This window comes from Belonocnema kinseyi, chromosome 9 (genome assembly GCF_010883055.1).
Source record: "Belonocnema kinseyi isolate 2016_QV_RU_SX_M_011 chromosome 9, B_treatae_v1, whole genome shotgun sequence".
NCBI classification, from domain to species: Eukaryota; Metazoa; Arthropoda; class Insecta; order Hymenoptera; family Cynipidae; genus Belonocnema; species Belonocnema kinseyi.
Genome location: NC_046665.1, coordinates 116,201,727 through 116,219,641, shown reverse-complemented (window position 1 = coordinate 116,219,641; position 17,915 = coordinate 116,201,727). Strand labels below are relative to the sequence as shown.

At 29.0% G+C, this 17,915-nt stretch overlaps 1 protein-coding gene across 1 annotated transcript in view; it reads left to right on the top strand.

Moving 5' to 3' along the window:
• LOC117180706 overlaps positions 1–17,915 on the top strand; it is a 78,709-nt gene that overhangs the window by 16,511 nt on the left and 44,283 nt on the right. The window contains exon 2 of the mRNA XM_033373194.1: positions 5,500–5,601. Within this exon, the coding sequence (XP_033229085.1) occupies positions 5,500–5,601 (102 nt within the window). The remainder of the gene's footprint in view (positions 1–5,499; positions 5,602–17,915) is intronic.

The window sequence follows — 17,915 nt, the reverse complement described above, 5'->3', positions numbered from 1 at the left end:
CTTTATATCCTTTTCTTTCATCTTTTCTATTTCATATTGCGTATGACTGTTTATGATTTTTCCATGCTAATAAATCACCTTCTAATCGAATTATGCATCCTCTCGTAGAGGATGCATCTTCTATATCTTTAAAGCTAGCATCAATTATCACTTCTATTCTTCTAATCTTGCTCTATGTTTTTCATGATTGTGCCCTCTATTTCATTTCCCTTTTTTAATATTTTGTTCTTAACTTCCTTGTTTTTCATTGTTGTGTTTTGAGCTTTGCTATCATCAATGTTATATTTCTCTAAAATTTTTACAGAATCATCCTTTTACTTTATTTTTATCATCTTTAATTTCATATCTGTCTGAATACTTATTTCTACAAAATTCCTTGGTTCCTCTGTATCTTTCACTTAAAAAACTTTCCTCGATTCTCTTTCTTTTCATTTTCTAGTATCGTTTTTAGCAGCGAACATCTCATTTAAATATGATGCTAAAACTACAACCTTATCTTAATTTCTCCTTGTGAACAAACATGTTTGATGCAAATCATTCTCTAATCCTAATTCTGATTCTTAATTTAAAAATGTTCTATTCCACTCATTTTTAATCCGTAGATTGCCTTCTTTAATTCACATAATTGACACTTTCTTGTTACCTGATTATACTCTAAGCCTTCTTGTTTCTCCATATGTACTGCTTTGTCTAATTTGACATTCAAATATGCTGTTTTTCGTTTGTCTTGCCTCTAAATCATATTTCTTTATTATTGCTAATACTAATCTAACTATAGGTAACACTGGTACTGGAGTATTAGTTTCTTTTAACTCACATTGCTTTTTGTCTTTGCAACCTCTGATTACTAGTCTACCTTGGAATTTTGCCTAGGCATTTCCTTCTAATTTTTTTTTCGAATACCCATTTTGAATTTATGATATTTACTCTATTTGCATTTTTCATTATTTTTAATCATTGTGTTGCATTCCAAACTTTGTTTTCCTTCATCGAACTAAATTCTTCTCTAAGTGCTTCATTCTGCTCTAATTTGTTTTTGCTCGTGATCACTTCTTGATAAATTACCGGGTCCTTCTTGTTTGTGAATATTAACTCGTGCTTTGATTCATATTTTAATAATTCTTTATTAATCTCGAATTGCCTATTTGTTTTATGATCAAAGTCCTTTTCTTTTTTATCTGTTTCATCTATAATTTTTACTTTCTTTAGCATTTCCCTTTTCCTACGATTACTTTTCCTTCTATTATCGTTCGCTTTTTCATTTCTATCTCTGTTCGCTCATCTAATTCTAATCTTTGATGTCGCGGCTTTCCTCTTTTCCTATTCATTTTCATTTTTTCTGTTCACATCTTTAATTATTATCTTCACTTCGAAATACTTTCATCTAATTTTATCTTTCTGCTTTTGCTTTATGGTCTGATTTTTATCTTTTAAGACTACCTCTAAGAGTTAATTTTTCAATAAATCTAACATGAGTTCAATCTAAAAACTTTTCTGTAATTGGATGCCAGAGAATGTATTCTTAAATTAAAATGAAAATTATTTCTTGAAAAAAAGATCCTATTCCATCTTCACTCCATTGGGAATCGAACCACAAAACTTCTGATTTCCGGTCAGGTGCTTTTCCAATTAATCTATTAGAGGTATCAGAATAAGAACTCTTAATTTAAGAGCATAACGCTAATTTTTAGCTAGGTGTTAATGGTACAAGTAATTATTTAAAACATTTTTAAATGTATCTGCTATATTATCAGAGATGGTACCTTACCGACAGTAGATCAACCTTCCAAACCATGAAGGCAGAAAATCTACACAATATCGATCAAGTTAAGAATCTTCAATAACAGAAAATGCTTAACGTCTTAATAAGACTGGATGGAAAATAATATTGTTAAATTAAAATTAAAATTATTTCTTCAAAAAGAAAATCCTACTCCATCTTCACTCCATTGGGAATCGAACCGCAAAAATTCTATACTATCTCTGATGATATAGCAGATAAATTCAAAAATGTTTAAAGAATGTATTCTCTTATAGTGTTCTCTACTTAAATAAATTTTATATTTCTTTCTGTGAATTTTCGTTTTACTTTTGGAACTTTAAAGAAAGCTACATAAACAAATCTTCTAACTTTTTATTTATTTTTTTATTATTTTTTTTTAATGACAATTGAACTCTGGTGCTAACCCTATTGAATCTTTCTGCCATGCCATTTAATTATGATGTATATGGTGGTCAAAATTCGTTCTATATATACATTCTTTTTCTTTTACAACAAAAATAATAAACCTTTTTCTCTTTACTTAACAGATTTTTATTAGTCTGTGAAAACTATTATTAACCGTTTATACCTTGGATGAATTGTAGGTTTCATTAGTGCCATGATAATAGTGGGTATTCTTTGAAGTCGCCTTAAAGGGCTGTACTTTTTTTCACCTCTAAATGTTAACTTATCCATCTTTGCCATAATGCAAATTTCACATGCAGAAATTAAATTGTCAAATTTTACATTTTTAAGCTCTTTTTTTAAATTGCTTTATTTTTTTATTTCGTTTAATTTTTGTTTTATTTTTGTAACCCTTTAAACTAATTTAGTGAATTGTGGCCCAAACGCTAGTACCATAACATTGTTTAACTATGTTTTGTGAATTTATTATTTTTTATTTCTAATGGCTAACTCATACACATGTCCATCGTTATTTCTCAGACACATCTTTTTCTAACTTCGAATCATTTGAAATCAAATTCTACTCCCTCCGAAGTCAATATTCTAATCATAATACTATGTGTCTGTTTGTTCTGGTTGTTCTTCATCTGCTCTATTTACTAATTATTCTCTATAGTTGAAGTTTTTATAAAAAAAGATTCCTCTATCATCTTTTGCTATTGTAACTATGAATTTAACTATCCACTTAGGTTTATCATAAATTTTCTCTAAAAGTACTACTCTAGATTCTTTTTCAAACACTAATTTTTCATGGTCTCAATATATACTGAACCCTATATCTGAAGATCGTCTTAATGATGTCAAGCTTTTTGCAATATATTTTGCTTTTATAGCATTCGATAATTTAATTATTTTCCCTTCTGAAATGTTAAAGTAAAGAAATAGTTCCTCCTTTCCATCTATTTTAATATCCTCTGATTTATTTTTATTCTAACTTTTTATTATCTCTCTTGCACATTTTTAAGGTCGCTCAAAATTAAGCTCCTATTTATAAAATGTTCTATTGTCCCTGAACTGGTAACTGAATTAAATATCCGATTCTAAATTTTCTTTTTCCGAATTATCTTCATTTCATAGGTTATCAATTCTAAATGCAGATTTACCTTCTGCAATATTTTTAAAGATATTTGTTCGGAATCCTCTTTTGCCTTCTAATTTTCTTTGATTGATATTGTTTTTATTTTTCTCTTCTAAATGATTTTTATGACATTTTGTTCTACTCCCTCCGAAATCTTAGTTTTCTGTGCTCTATTTTTAGGACCGCCTTTCAAATTTCCTTTAAAATCTTCTCAAGCGCTACCTCTGGTTTCACCTCTTAATGTTTGCCTTACACCTCTGATTTTTACAACTATAGTTACATACTTTGAATCATATTTATGTCATCTACCTCGAAAATTAATTTAACCTTTCTCAGAAAAATCATCTCTTTTAATGTCCGTTAGCTGTTGTTAGTAGTAATACAACCAAAGATCAAATAATCTAAGTTGGCATGTTGTTGATCTATGTCCTTATTTATTACATCTAAGACACCCCTGTAAAAATAATTTTACTTCTTCTAACTACATTTCTCTAGACTCTAATTGTCTCCTGATTCAGTCTGTTTAACAAATTTTAGGCACTACCCTGGAAACAGCTTTTCGTACATTCTAATTATTAAATCGAATTTTTCGCAAAAATAAAAAACCTTTTTCTTTATGTTTCATCTTTAATTGGTAGATATGTGTGTTTACCAATGACCGTGTTAAATTTATTTCTGCTCTTGTTTATTCTTTCCTTATTTTGTGTTAAACTTTTTTTCTCTTCGTCTAACTATGATTTTGAATCTTTTCATTTATGACATCTAAAATATTATTCAACATTGATACTGATTCTAAATAATCTATCCATAAATTTACATTATATTTCTAGTTTTTTTATAATTTCGTTACATATACATTTTGGTCGCAGTTTTCTATGCATCTAAAAATTGTTTTAATCCATTGACATTTTCTGTGACATCTCGAACTTCAAAATGATGTAATGTTGGTCTATTTATATTATATTTATATTGTCTCTAAACCCCATTAAAAGCTTTTTTGTTATCAAAAAATGTTCATGAACATCACACACGTTGTTGCACTTAGCATGGTGTTGTTGAGGCTAATGTTTTTTTCCATATTTTGTTTATAATCATCATTATGTTTTATTAATATTATGCAAATGGCAAGACAAGCAGATCGGATGGCCGTATTTACGCACTAAGCTAAGGATATGCCTAAATTTAACCATCACCTTTTTAATTTAAAAAATCTTTTCAATTAAAGAAATTTCTCTAATAATGTATATTTATCCTTAATATTGCCATTGTCACTCGTCTCGGTCAGACCACACGTACAGCAGATGAGAAGATAATCAATAACGAGTAACTGTGCAAATGCATTATAAATAAAAGTTTTATTAAAACTGACTCATCCAATATTTAAAGACACTTTATACATTATACGCCTTCTGTATGTTTTATATATTCTTAAATATTCTGCCATTTCGTAAATGTAAACTCATAATATTCATGTAGTTTCATTCAGTATGGTAAGTCCATCTCGTCAAATAATAGATTTATGTCATATTTATATATAAATATATGTACATACAATTATTTTCATAAAGAAATTTCTAAAAATATTCTGATCAAGCTGTCTCTATATATTGTTTCTTTATTTTCATGAGGAAACTTCCACAAATATTGTAGTAAATCTATATCGATATATTGTTTCTTTATATTCACAAAGAAATTTCTAAAAAAATTTCTAGTCAATCTATATAAATATGTTATTTCTTTATTTTCTTACAGAAATTTTAAAAAATATTTTAACAAATAATCATTTGTGCAAAACTTTGTTGTTTTGTATCTTGCGACTTCATTTAAAGGTTACTAAATTATTATGTTTTTGATTGTGAGTCGCTGCTCCTTTGTTTTCTTGAAGGTACTTCTAAATTTCCTAAATTTTATTATTCTGAATTACTACAATTGTTGCCTGTCTATTTCACATATCAAATTTTATGAAAATATTAAACATTTTTAAATCACTATTCTCACTTAGTACGTACCTTTTTTAAAAATGTTAACCTATATTTTAATGCCGGCTTATTTTATTATTACTCACTCTTTAAATCTTCTTGTTGGTCCTCTTTATGTACTTTTCTGCGATCTCCGACACCTCTTTCTGTCCTCCAGTTCGTCCTTGTTCCCCGTTTATGTTTTCTAGTTTGTTATCATTTCTATTTTCTTCTAGAATCTCTGATTTCTTCTATCCTAAACTTCTTTTAATTCCTCTGAGTCTTCATTGTGAGAGGAAATGGAATCAGATTGTGTTACTCTTCTGCATCATGCTGAGGTAACATATAAAATCTTTTTCAATGTTTTTCTCGTAAACCAAAACTTAAAAAAATACATTTATAGACTCGATGGTTTTCACATCGGAAACCACTCGTAGCATACCGAGAGAGAATTTAAGAGAGCAGTATAGACTTTTCACAATCCCCCCTCCCCCACTCGATCGAACACAACTGGAGCGTGATGAAGGGAAGGGTTGCAAAGTGAGTCAAATCGGAAGTAGAAGCAACTTAATTTATTTAAATAACTCCATCTTTACAGGCTCCCGCAATTGCCTGCACTTCCACATGAACGTGCTTCAGCGAAATCCGCCTCTAAAAACCCACTTTTGCGGAAAGCCCGAAAGAAGCCGTATCATTAAATTCCTTAAAAGTAATGAAAAGTAGAACTAATCAAATCCCTAATCCAAACCGGATCTGTTCAAGCCTGACTATACCAATCACCTTATAACTTCCGAAACTATCATGCTTATCCGAGCCTTGGTCCAAACTGGATCTGTCCAAGCTTGACCAAAGGACTTATTAATATTTAACTACTTCTGAAACCTTTTTACACAATCTAAAATCACCCTTCAGACCTGAACTCACACTTTACAAATTTTTATGAGGCCAAATGATTAAACATTTCTTCGAATACACTTCAAGATAATTATTTCAATAATACACACACAGCTTAAGCCCTCCATCAGGGCGTTCCGCGCCCTGAGGTTTCTCAGATAGGCTTCACGTAAATATCAATAAGGCTCCCGTCGGTGACACTACTGACCAGGCTTTACACCTTGAAGGAAAAATGTTTAAATTTTTTTTCCCTGCATTCTTAAAAATGATTAATCATAACTTGTTTAACATCCAGGGTCTAGTCACTGAGAAATCTCAGATTGTTTGCGCTAGAAATCTTCGAAGAACTTCATACAAAATTCTTAGAAATCTTGGGAATCTTTCGACACGCGTTTAGCATTCGCGCCACGAAACATTTACACATTCACACGTTCGTAATGCTCACGCTGCCTTAGAGAGTCGAAATAACGGCAGACTCCATCCGAACACCGCCGAACTTAGCCGAATCTGATTTCTCCTTGAGAGTCTCCTATTTTACGAGAAGATAGCAATTTTTATAAGACGTTTGAATAATAACGGCATTAAATGCTTTAAAAAATTAGAAACCTTTCTGAAGGACTCGGTACTTGATTTCAATGATGGTTAGAATTACACAGTTAGGAACCATTCAACTTATGTATGAGAAGAATTTCTTAGTAACTATCTTCATATAAAAGAAAAATGAGCAGTGAAATCTGGATCATAAATCCCTTACATGAAAACTCGTCAATAGTAGAAAAATTGTTGTAATCTGCAAAATTTCATAGATTCACATTATATACAGATATTCGGTCATGATACAATATACAAAAACAATTTTTATAAACAAGTTATTTGTTCAAAATGTGTTTTCTATAATATTCAAAAATTTAACGTTTTTCAAAGTTATGTTGCAAAAAACTTGAATAGAAACAATATTTTAATAAAAAAATTTCTCTTAAGACTATGCTTGTTAATATTATAAACTAATTAATTTTAAAAATGAAGTATTCATCCATTTGTCATCAGAAAAATTCGTTTAAGAAATGGATTCTAGTAGAGTGCCAAATAAGATTCTAAGTGATCTGTTCATCAGAAGTTCTAGTAAAGACATAAGAATTCAGTTGGATTACTTTTGCACCGATAACTTGAAAGAGAGTGAGCAAGTCAATTTGACTATAGAATTCTTGTTGCGGCACTTCATTCCGTTTTTTGAAAAAATATGGAAGAGTGCGTTCCATATTGCAGACAAATTTTGCAAACTCAACAGTGCATGGTTATCATCTGACTCCACACGTCATTGGATCACACAAAAGTAGGCAGAAGATCTTGAAAAGATTTTGAAACCATTTCCAAATCGACTAAATAAGAAAAACACTCTCTCTTGTTGACTCTCATCTTCAAATTGAAATTTAGAATGCTTTTTTAAATAACTTGTGGTCTTTTGAAAAAAGAAACTTGGCTAAGGAGATGAGAAGTATGATATCGAGAGCTGAAGATGAAGAACATGAAGAGTATGTAGAATTTGAAGTACAAATTCAGCCATTAACTTTAGAAGAAGTCATTTCTCTTTTTGAAGACACAAAATTGTCGACAGATCTATATGAAACTATTAGACTACAAGCTCAAGCACATAATGCTTACATGATCCTGGATCCACCAGATTATGTAGGCTGCTCATGTTTGAACTGCACCAGAAACTAAGGAACGAACCAGGACAGAAGTAGAATTGATAAAATAAAAATAAAAAACTCAAACCTTCAATAATGAAAGCACCGAATAGTCGTTGTAACATAACTGTGATTCATGATTGGCTTTGACTATGGTTGATGAAAAGTTGTGTCAGGTTCTTACCGCAACTCCTTCTGCTGCCACATGTTACATTTGTGATGCAACACCATCCCAGATGAACGACTTACCTAAAGTTGCAGATAAACCAGAAAAGGTTAAAATTTTAGGTACGAGCTCTCTACATTGCACACGTGAATTCATTTGATGGAATTGAAACTGGACTCAAGCTATCGTTTAGGATTCTGTAACTGGAAAGCAAAAACTAGCGAAGAGAAAGCGAAAATGAGAACTGCAAAACAGAGAGTCCAAAAAGAATTCGTTCATGGTGCCAAAACTATTGAATCTGCTTTCCTTCCCATTGGTCAATTGACGGAAGAAGCTCAAGAGGCGAACAACAAAATTTTCAAACACTTACGAGAGTTTCACACTAGAAAACATAGCAGAGAGGCTACTGATACAAATTTTTGACGAAAACTTCTGATTTCGACCGACTCAAAAATTATAAACCAGAGGGAAAAATGGCAGGAGAAAGCAATTCTGCTAGAACCTGAAGCTCAAGACTTGTTCAAGACATAAAATGGAAGCCTGATGTAATATGCTGGCTCTTGCGTTGGCCAACTATGAGTACTGAATGAAAAAAATAACTTTTTTTCTTAAATTAAAAAGGACTGACTTTGCGAAAAAACTAGTTTTTAAGTCGTCAAATTCCCGAATAAAGCATTTTGTAATTAAATTTGTTTAACGAAAACATAAAATTAATAAACTAATTATAAATTTTACTGAAGTTATCGTAAGGTTCTTTATCACCGGGAACGTCAAATAGAAAAAATTGCCATTTTTTTCGTCATATTTATTTACTTATAAAAAACTGAAATTAAAAATCAGGCTCGACAACTTTCTTTGAAATTTTATAAGCTTTAAAAAAACACATCCAAGTCGGTCCACAGGTTCAGCCGGAATCGTATTCTGATTCAAAAATGTACTTTTTCCCCAATATGCGTCGACTTTCCAATATTTATTATGGGCCAGCTCACCCTTTTCCAATTTACAATAAATTCCTTAAATCACTTCAATCAAGTTCAAGTAATTTTCCGTAACAAAAAGTTCGAGCATGAAACACAAAAGTAAATAATTTTCAAGCATAGGTAAAATTTGAGAACCGTCATCCAACAATTAAATAAATTTTAAAAAAAGTGAACTAAATAAAACGAAGGTCATGAACACCACAAAATATTCTAGTCCAGTGTAAAACATTACTTTATGGTTCAGCTTAACTGCTTTTAAAGATTTAAGTAAGGAAATTAAGCTTTCCAAAAGAACAGAAACTGAAAAGATTTTTTAAATCAACTAGCAGGGTCGCAAATTACTAGAAAATAAATGTAAAAAACTTCCACCAGCAGACGGAGTAGTTGAACTGACGTATTCCAAGGTTCTTTTAAACATTACTTAAATATTAAAAACTGGAAATCAACATTTTCTTGCAACCAGAATCATAAAATTTATTCAATTAAACTATTTAGCCTGAAATTACTTAAAAATAAGCGCAAAAAATTTCTTTTCAATTATTCAGTTTGTGGCTAATTCCAGTTATTGGTAATACTGGTATTAGCCACAAACTGAATAGTTGCATTCATGTACCAGTCCAAAACTAAAATAATTTGCTCTGAATTATTTTATCAAACAAAAATGTCTTTTGCCTAAAAAAGTATCTTAATTTATTTCAAGGGACGTTTTAACATTCTTTGAAGATTCATAAAGGAAATGCCTATTTTTTAAAAATAAAAGCTAAGGACATATATTAATTAAATTAATGGCTACGGAAACTACTTTAAAGTAAGTTTCTCAAACATTCTCCAGAAGGGAAAGTCTTTAACATACCATAAAGATTTTACCCTTTCCTAAATATTCAAGTAGGAAATCGATATTTCCTAGCTGGCCAAACCACAGGAGATTTTTAATCAACTGATGGAGAAAGAAATTTATTTCAAATAAATTTTCGTAGCATCTCGTTGGAGGGAAAGTTGTTTAATTTACTGTAAGGGTTTTTCAAAATCTCTAAATATTTGAGTATCTGTTTCAAGGATTGTGTTCACATTTCTTACAAAAAAAAAACAAATTAAGATTTGTTACGCAAATTAATATTGGTTTATTTTTTTAGAAACATTTCTGGGCATTTTGGTAACTATCTAAGAAAGAACTTTTTATTTATTTTAAGGGTGATTTTTAACCCTACTAAAATATTGGAGTGAAGAAATAAACATTCTCTGAGTAGAAAGCCACGGAAGATTTTTTAAATAGAATATTTTGGTTGGAAATTACTTTAGAATAAATGTTGGAAACATACTGTTGCAGAAAAAGTCGTTGGAATTATTTTTAGTGTTGTTTTGGTCTCCCTTTGATAATTAAACATCAAAATTGATTATTAAAAGATTGTAAGGGGAAATTGACATTTCCCCCAATTTTTCGGAAAAATCATGATGACGATGAAATTTTAAAGTGTCAAGTAATTGATTTGGAGGCATAAATCATCTTCACATTTTTTACGGTGGGTTTTCCACTTTTAGAATCTGTTTGATGACGACAGGTAGTTATAAATCACGTGGGGGTAGTTTTTGGGAAAAATTGTAATGAGAGGGAAATTTTCAAGTTTCAAGTAATTAATTTGCAGCTCTAAATCATATTTAAATTGTTCAAAGTGGTTTTCCTACTTTTAGTACGTTTTTTATCACAAGAATTTGAACTTTTGGAGATTTTTAAAAAATGTAGAATTTTGAATACACTAAACCCTCGCTTTCAGTCAAGTGTCGTGAATTGTATTTAAATGGCCTTGGACTGATATCGGAGGTACAGAAACGTAAACAGTGAGGGTCGCCTGAGTCGTTTCTAATTGAAATATATATGCATACGCTCACGTGAAAGGATAGTTTTTACCTTTTATTTCATTATAATTATTAGTTGAGAGCAAAAAAAATTTTTTGGCTTAAAATTAGCACCATATAATTTCAACAAAAATACATTGTTCGGTATTTTTATCGAAAAAGATTTAAATTCAATAGAAAAAATTTTTGGAATCAACCAGAAAGAACGAAATATTCAACACAATATTTCAATTTTCAACCTGCAAAAATTTTCCAATTCTGAGCAAATAAAATTGTAAAAAAGCAAGAAATTTAAAATCTTGTTACTATTAAGTTTTTGATTTTTTTTTAAATTCTATTATCAAAAATCTAAAGAACTCTTTTGTTACATAAATTAAAAAGTTGAGTTTTCGAAAAGCTGCTTTAACTAGATTTTTTGAATATTTTTTTATACGTTTCAGCGGAATTATCGATATAAATTTTGAAAAGAATTAAAAATTGTTTAAAGTGTTTTGTACCGGAAATTGGCAATTTAACTAAAATTGAATACATTTTAAAGAAAAAGAAATATTTTTTAAACATATTTATCTCATTAATGAAAGATCAAAAGTATACTTCAGTTTTTAAATCTGATTAGAATCTTTTATTACAATTTTTAATAAAAATCGATTTGATGTGATTTTTTGATTTTTAAAGAAAATGTAATACAATCCGGCTTCCTTTCTTCAGGGTGTCCCCTTAATGTTTACGTTTGCACTTTTCGAGTCTAACACATGTAAGATCATTCATGGTTTCATCTTGCAAAAATCCATCTGCACACCCACATGAATTCTCCGTACATCCCTGTTAAAACAAAATAATAATATGAATAATAATTATGCAATAAAAAAGATAAATCAAGTTACATGTATTTTTAATTTCATAAACATGTTATTATAGTCGATATTTTGTTTTCAAATTTTTTTAAAATGTAAATCTTATACAAAATCTACTTACTGTCATACATCCCATCGGATAGCCTTTATCTTTGCATGTCATTTTACAATTTGGTATGCAACCAAAAATTTGATTTTTTCCACATTTGTGTTTTGCTGGTGGAGCTATTTTTCAAATTTATGAGTGTTAAATTAGAAATTAAAAAATTATTTTTTTTAAGGTGATCATTAAAATTATTAACGTAATAATATATCCTTATATTTCTTAATTAATTTAGCAATTTTTTATATTTTCAATAAACTATGGGGCCAAGCGTAAATTACGTAACAATTTTTTAATATATTTGAAAAAACTTACCTCTTGCTTTTAGGGTCTAAAAGAATAAAAAGTGATTTAATTAATCCAACATGTTGAATTTTCAAGACAAAAGGACTAGCCATTTACAAAACAGATAATTTTCAATAAAATAATTTAATTTTCAACCACAAGATCTCACTTAATTTGTAAAATTTGTAATTTATGCACGGCACCTAAGAAATGTTAATAACTCTGGCAAATATTCTTTATTTAAATAAATAGTTTTTGTTTTTTAAAGAATTTTTATAAAACTTACGTGCACTGGCTACAATAGCAACAATAGCAAAAAATAAAACTGCAGAAATGGGAGACATTGTAGTATCACCCTCTGAATCTGAAAGTCAAATTGATTCCAAAGCTGCATTAAAAAAAAATATTATCAAACTCAGGACTTCGATAGAGATATCTGTTATTGACTTTTTAATCAAAAAATGGAATTATTAACCGAAAACATAAACTTTCAAGAAAATATGCAGTTTTAAGTCAGAAAGATGAATTTTCTACTAAACAGTTGAAACTTCACCATGAAAATATTAATTTTTAGAAAAAAGTTAATTTTCATTTGGTCCGTTGAATTTTTTACTAAATGGGCGATTTTTCTTTTAAAAAATTCTTCTAACAAACAAAGCAAACTTTTATTAAATAAAAATTAATTTTTAACCAACTAGATAAATTTTCCGCTAAAAATGTGAATTTTTAATCAAGAAAAATAATTTTTAAGAAAGCAGTTAAAATACGAACTAAACAATTAAATTTTAAATCTGAAAAGGAGAATTTTCAACAAATAAGATATAATAGTTAATATTTCGACCAAAAAAATTTTTATTTTGAATAAAATAATTCGCGGCTTTACGAAACAACTGAAAATTTCTACCAAAAGAAATCCATTTTCAAATCAAAAGCATAAAAAAATTTAATTTTCAAGATGAGAAAACGAGCTTTGATAATATTAGTTACAGTTTCGACCAGCGAGATAAATTTCCAATTAAAATTCTGAATCTTTAACAAAGAAACAAAATTAATTTTTCAATAAAGCAGTAAAACCTTCTCATGAAGAGTAAAATTTCAACAAACAAAAAAGATTAAATCTCGACAAAAAAGTAGAAGTGTACATTTTATTTAAAACAGGTTTTAATTTGAAATCCAAAGCAGTCAATTTTATCTGAAAAAGACGGATCAGTGAAACTCTATTTGAATCTCCAATCAAAGCAAATTTAAACGAAGCGTTTGCATTTTTAAACAGATAATGTTGAATTTCTTTAAAAAGAGACGAATTTTAAAATTAAAGAGTCGAATTCTTAAGAAAAATATAATTTTTAAATAAAAAGAGACAAAAAATTTTATAGAAAATGCTGCATTTTCAAAACCAAAGAATGAGATTTTTACAAAAAGAAAAGAAATTAAACTTAATGTAAAATAGTGAAAAAATTTCGATGATGAAAAATAATTTAGCAAATGTATTTAGCTTTAATGACCTTTTGCGGTAACTACTGCTTATGCTTGATAAATTTCACGTGATACTATATAATTTTTTTTTATGATGAAAAGGAGTCTTATATACTCCATGATTACGACAAATTTCAAATATTTATTCTAGAACATATTTATGAAAATTTAGCATTGGGATTGTATAAGAACAGCAGTTTTTATTGTTTTTCTTATCAGAAGTGAACGAAATATGTGTTGAAATAAGGAGTATGGAAATTTTTGTGATTCAAGATAATTACCAGGTTCGCTATAAAAAATTTAGCCAAATGACTTCGTTTTTATATTGAGAGTTTTTTTATTTGCTGATTACTGATTTTCTTGAAAGAAAAGAATATAAAGAAATAAAGTTCCAGTTTCAGAAATATTTCTTCTATAAAAATATACTTTTTATGCAAACTTTTATATAATTCGGACCTGGTTTCCTTTTGTGATTTCACAACCATATTTACTTCAAACCTAAATAAAATTTATTAGAAATCTCGTACTTGACTAAGTTTTTTCAAGCTAATTGTCTTTTGTCACTGACAATTAATAACATATCTACACTGTTGACAATTTCTTTTGGAAATTTCCACTACATGTATTAGAAGTTTATTTCTTTATTTATAATACCTCACATGTATTGGAATTTTATAATACAAGTCCAGAAGCCCGCGAAATTTCTATACCATATTTGCGGCTGGATATCTCGACACCTGCTGAAGCAAAAATTTTTTAAAAATGTAAATAATTTCTTAGAACACTTGTTCCTGGAAAAAAAGAAGTTTTCAGGCGGTGCCAATACTTTTGTCAATATATTGTATATAATGCGCGTATTTATGGAATTCAGGAAATTTTTGGATTTCGCGGAATTTATGGAATTCATGGAATTCATTCACGAAATACGAGGAATCAACAACATGCACGGAATAAAAGGAATTCATGAGATTCAATGAATTACTGGAATTTACGGAATTCATGGAATTAACAGCATTCAATTATTTTTAAAAAATTCATATAATTCAGGAAATCCACAGAATTCATGAAATTCATTGAGTTTAGCGAATTCAAGGAATTCACGAAATTTATAGATTTCACGAAATTCACGCAATTTTCGGAATTCACGGAATTAATGAAATTCACGGAATTGATGGAATTCACGGAAATGATGGAATTCACGGAATTCAGGGAATTCACCAAATTCATGGAATAAATGGAATTCATGAAATTTAGGGATTTATTGAAATTCTTGTAATTCACGGAATTCCAAGAATTTGCGGAATTAAACGAATTCAAGGAATTCACGAAATTCAACGAATTCACGGAATTCAAGAAATCCACGGAATTCACGAAATTCGAGGAATTCAACGAATTACAAAAATTGACGGAATTATTGGAATTCATGGAATTCACGAAATTCAAGAAAATCCTGCAATTCAATGAGTTAATGAAATTTAATGAAATTAGAGAATTCACGAAATATATAAAATTCATAGGATTTTATGAATTCCTTGAATTTCACAAATTCCGTGAATTTATTGGATTTCTTTAATTCCGTTCATCCTTTGAATTCCGTGAATTCCATGAATTTCGTGAATTCCATAAATTTCGTGAATTCCTTCATTTATGTTAATTCTGCGAATTCCTTTTATTTTACAAATTTCTTGAATTTCACAAATTCCATTACTTCTGCGATTTCCGTGAATTTGGTGAATTTCCTGAATTCCGTAAGTTTCTTGAATACCGTGAATTCTACGAATTTCGGAAATTCCACCAAATTCGTGAATTTTTTCATTTCCACGAATTTCGTGAATTCCATGACTTTCGTGAATTTCTTCATTCCCATGAATTCCGTGAATTTCATGCATTCAATGAATTCCGAAAATTCCATGAATCCGGATAATTGTGTGAATTATTATTTGATGTATAATAAAATTAATAAAAAATATAATTCCAATATATCATGAAACCACGAAGTAGAATAAGAAGACCACACTCCACTTCAGATTACAGTTTTTTTAAATAGAAAATTTTATTAGAAAGGAGTTTAAATCGTATCATTTCCAATTCAAAGTGGTTAAAAACTATATTATTTTGATTAAAGTTATTTCTTGAAAGCAGATAAATTAAAAAATTTTCAAATACTTATTTTGATTTCATAAATCTCGAATCTGAATAATTTAAGATTAGAATTTCAAAAATAGGAAAATAATTTTCTTAAAAAGGCGTCCATTTTGGTTTCAAATTGTTTACAATTCTTATTTTGGCGTTAAAAGAGAACTGGAATCTTCTTTCAATGAAAATTTCAATATTTTTTAAAAGGATTTTTTGGTTTAATTCACCGGTTTCAGAAGAAATTTCATCTTTCTTTAATAAAAATGCAACGTTTAGGTTAAAATTTAACTCTTTCTTTGAAATTCGACATTACAGTTTTCCAATGGATCTCCACGTTTCGAGACCCTCTGAATCCGAAAATCAAGTTTTTACGATAGCGTCTGTCTGCCCGTCCGTCCGTAAACACGATAATTCTCGAAAGAATGAGCGGATTAAATTTACCTTTCGCACACTTTGTCTTGGTCATAAAAGAATGGACGAGTTCGTTAACTAGCTACTTTTGATGAAAACTCAAAAAATGAGGGCACTTTGAAAATTTTTGAGACTACTTTTTTTCTGAATTGGAAAATTCTATATGTGAATATTTGTTGTATTAAAAAGGACAAACAATTTATCACGATGACTTTTTTCGACAAAAAGAACATTTTCAGAATTGTAGCATTTTCAAAAATTTTTAAATCAATCGAAAATCAAAATTTTAAGCTAAACAACGCACGATATGGAAAAATTCAAGAGAAGAAAAACATTGCATTTGAAAGCCCTATAATATTATCATAACAAATTTTTCGAATTTTTGGAAAATTGAAAATTCAAATTTTGATTGCACAAGCAATAATAAAAAATAAAAAATTCCATTTCGTGGTCAAACTATGTACGATACGAAAGAAGACGAATAAACAAAAATTGTTATGCGAATAAAGATCTACGATTTCGTTGAATATCACTTCTTGATAGGACGCGTACTTTTTGTTTTATTTGTGAAAAATAACATTAAAAATTTTTTAAAAATGAAAAAACTTGTGGAAAAACGATGAAAGTTACGAGAAAAAAAAAAATATTTAACAATACTTCTTTACAAATGTCTGTCGAAAATCGAGCGCGCAGCACGCGTGTCACAATGAGAATGTGTACCTTAATCTTCTTAATAAAGTTTAATTCAAGCTTTCCAAATGCAAGGAATAAATATCCAACCGCGAATTAAAAATTGAAAATTTAACAGTTTAGCAGAAAATCCTTTTTTTTTAATTTATTTTTCGACAGAAAATGTATCTTCTCCATTTCTTGATATCGATCTTTTCTTGTTGAAAATTCGCCTTTTTTCGAGAGAAATAATTTTTGCTAAAAAACTCATATTTTTGATTTGAAAATTTAATTTTTGTGGAGAAAATTTGTCTTATGTATTGAAGGTTTACTAATTTAGATAAACTTTTACTTATTTTTTGTGTGAAAAAAATTTGTTAGAAATTCGTCTTTTTGGTTTTCAAATTTTTTTTGTTATAAATTTATTCTTATTTTATTAAAAAATAAACATATCAACTCTTTCGTTTATAAAATATTCGATGTTGAAAGTATTACAAGATTAAAATGTTGGTATTTTCTGTTCATTTCTGTGAGTGGTCATAAAAAATATTCAAAGTCGATGAGTAGAAGCATGTTTCAGCGTTATTTATAGGCACTCAGAATAACTTATTTTTGTATCAGAAGAATGCTTCTCGTTACAAATAAATTTTCTTGTTACATTTATGGAAAAGAGAAAATTTTTTAAAATTTAATTTTTTCTGAAAAAGGAACTTGTCCTTCGATCCGCTGGAAAGAAATAGACGCATTATTGAGCCAGGTAGTGACAGTCAAAATTTCCAAGGAATTTGAGTTATCATCAGAGAATAACCGAATTCCTTAACGTCTTTACAGATTAGATAGAGCTATTAATGAAAGTTTTTTAATTACATTTTCGTTTGAAAAAAAGATCTTTTTTCACTCTGCTGGGAAATAAACAACAGGACTTCCGACTGACGGCTGGGTGCTTTCCCATTAAGCTACTAGAGATATCGAGAGAAGAATCCTATTTAGCAATAGACGCATTATTAGGCCAGGTAGTACCATCCTAAATTTTTCAGGAATCTGTGTTATTCTCAGAGAATAACAGATTTGCTTAACGTCTTTACATGCAAGACAAAGCTATCAATTAAAGTTTTTTAATTACATTTTTTTCTGAA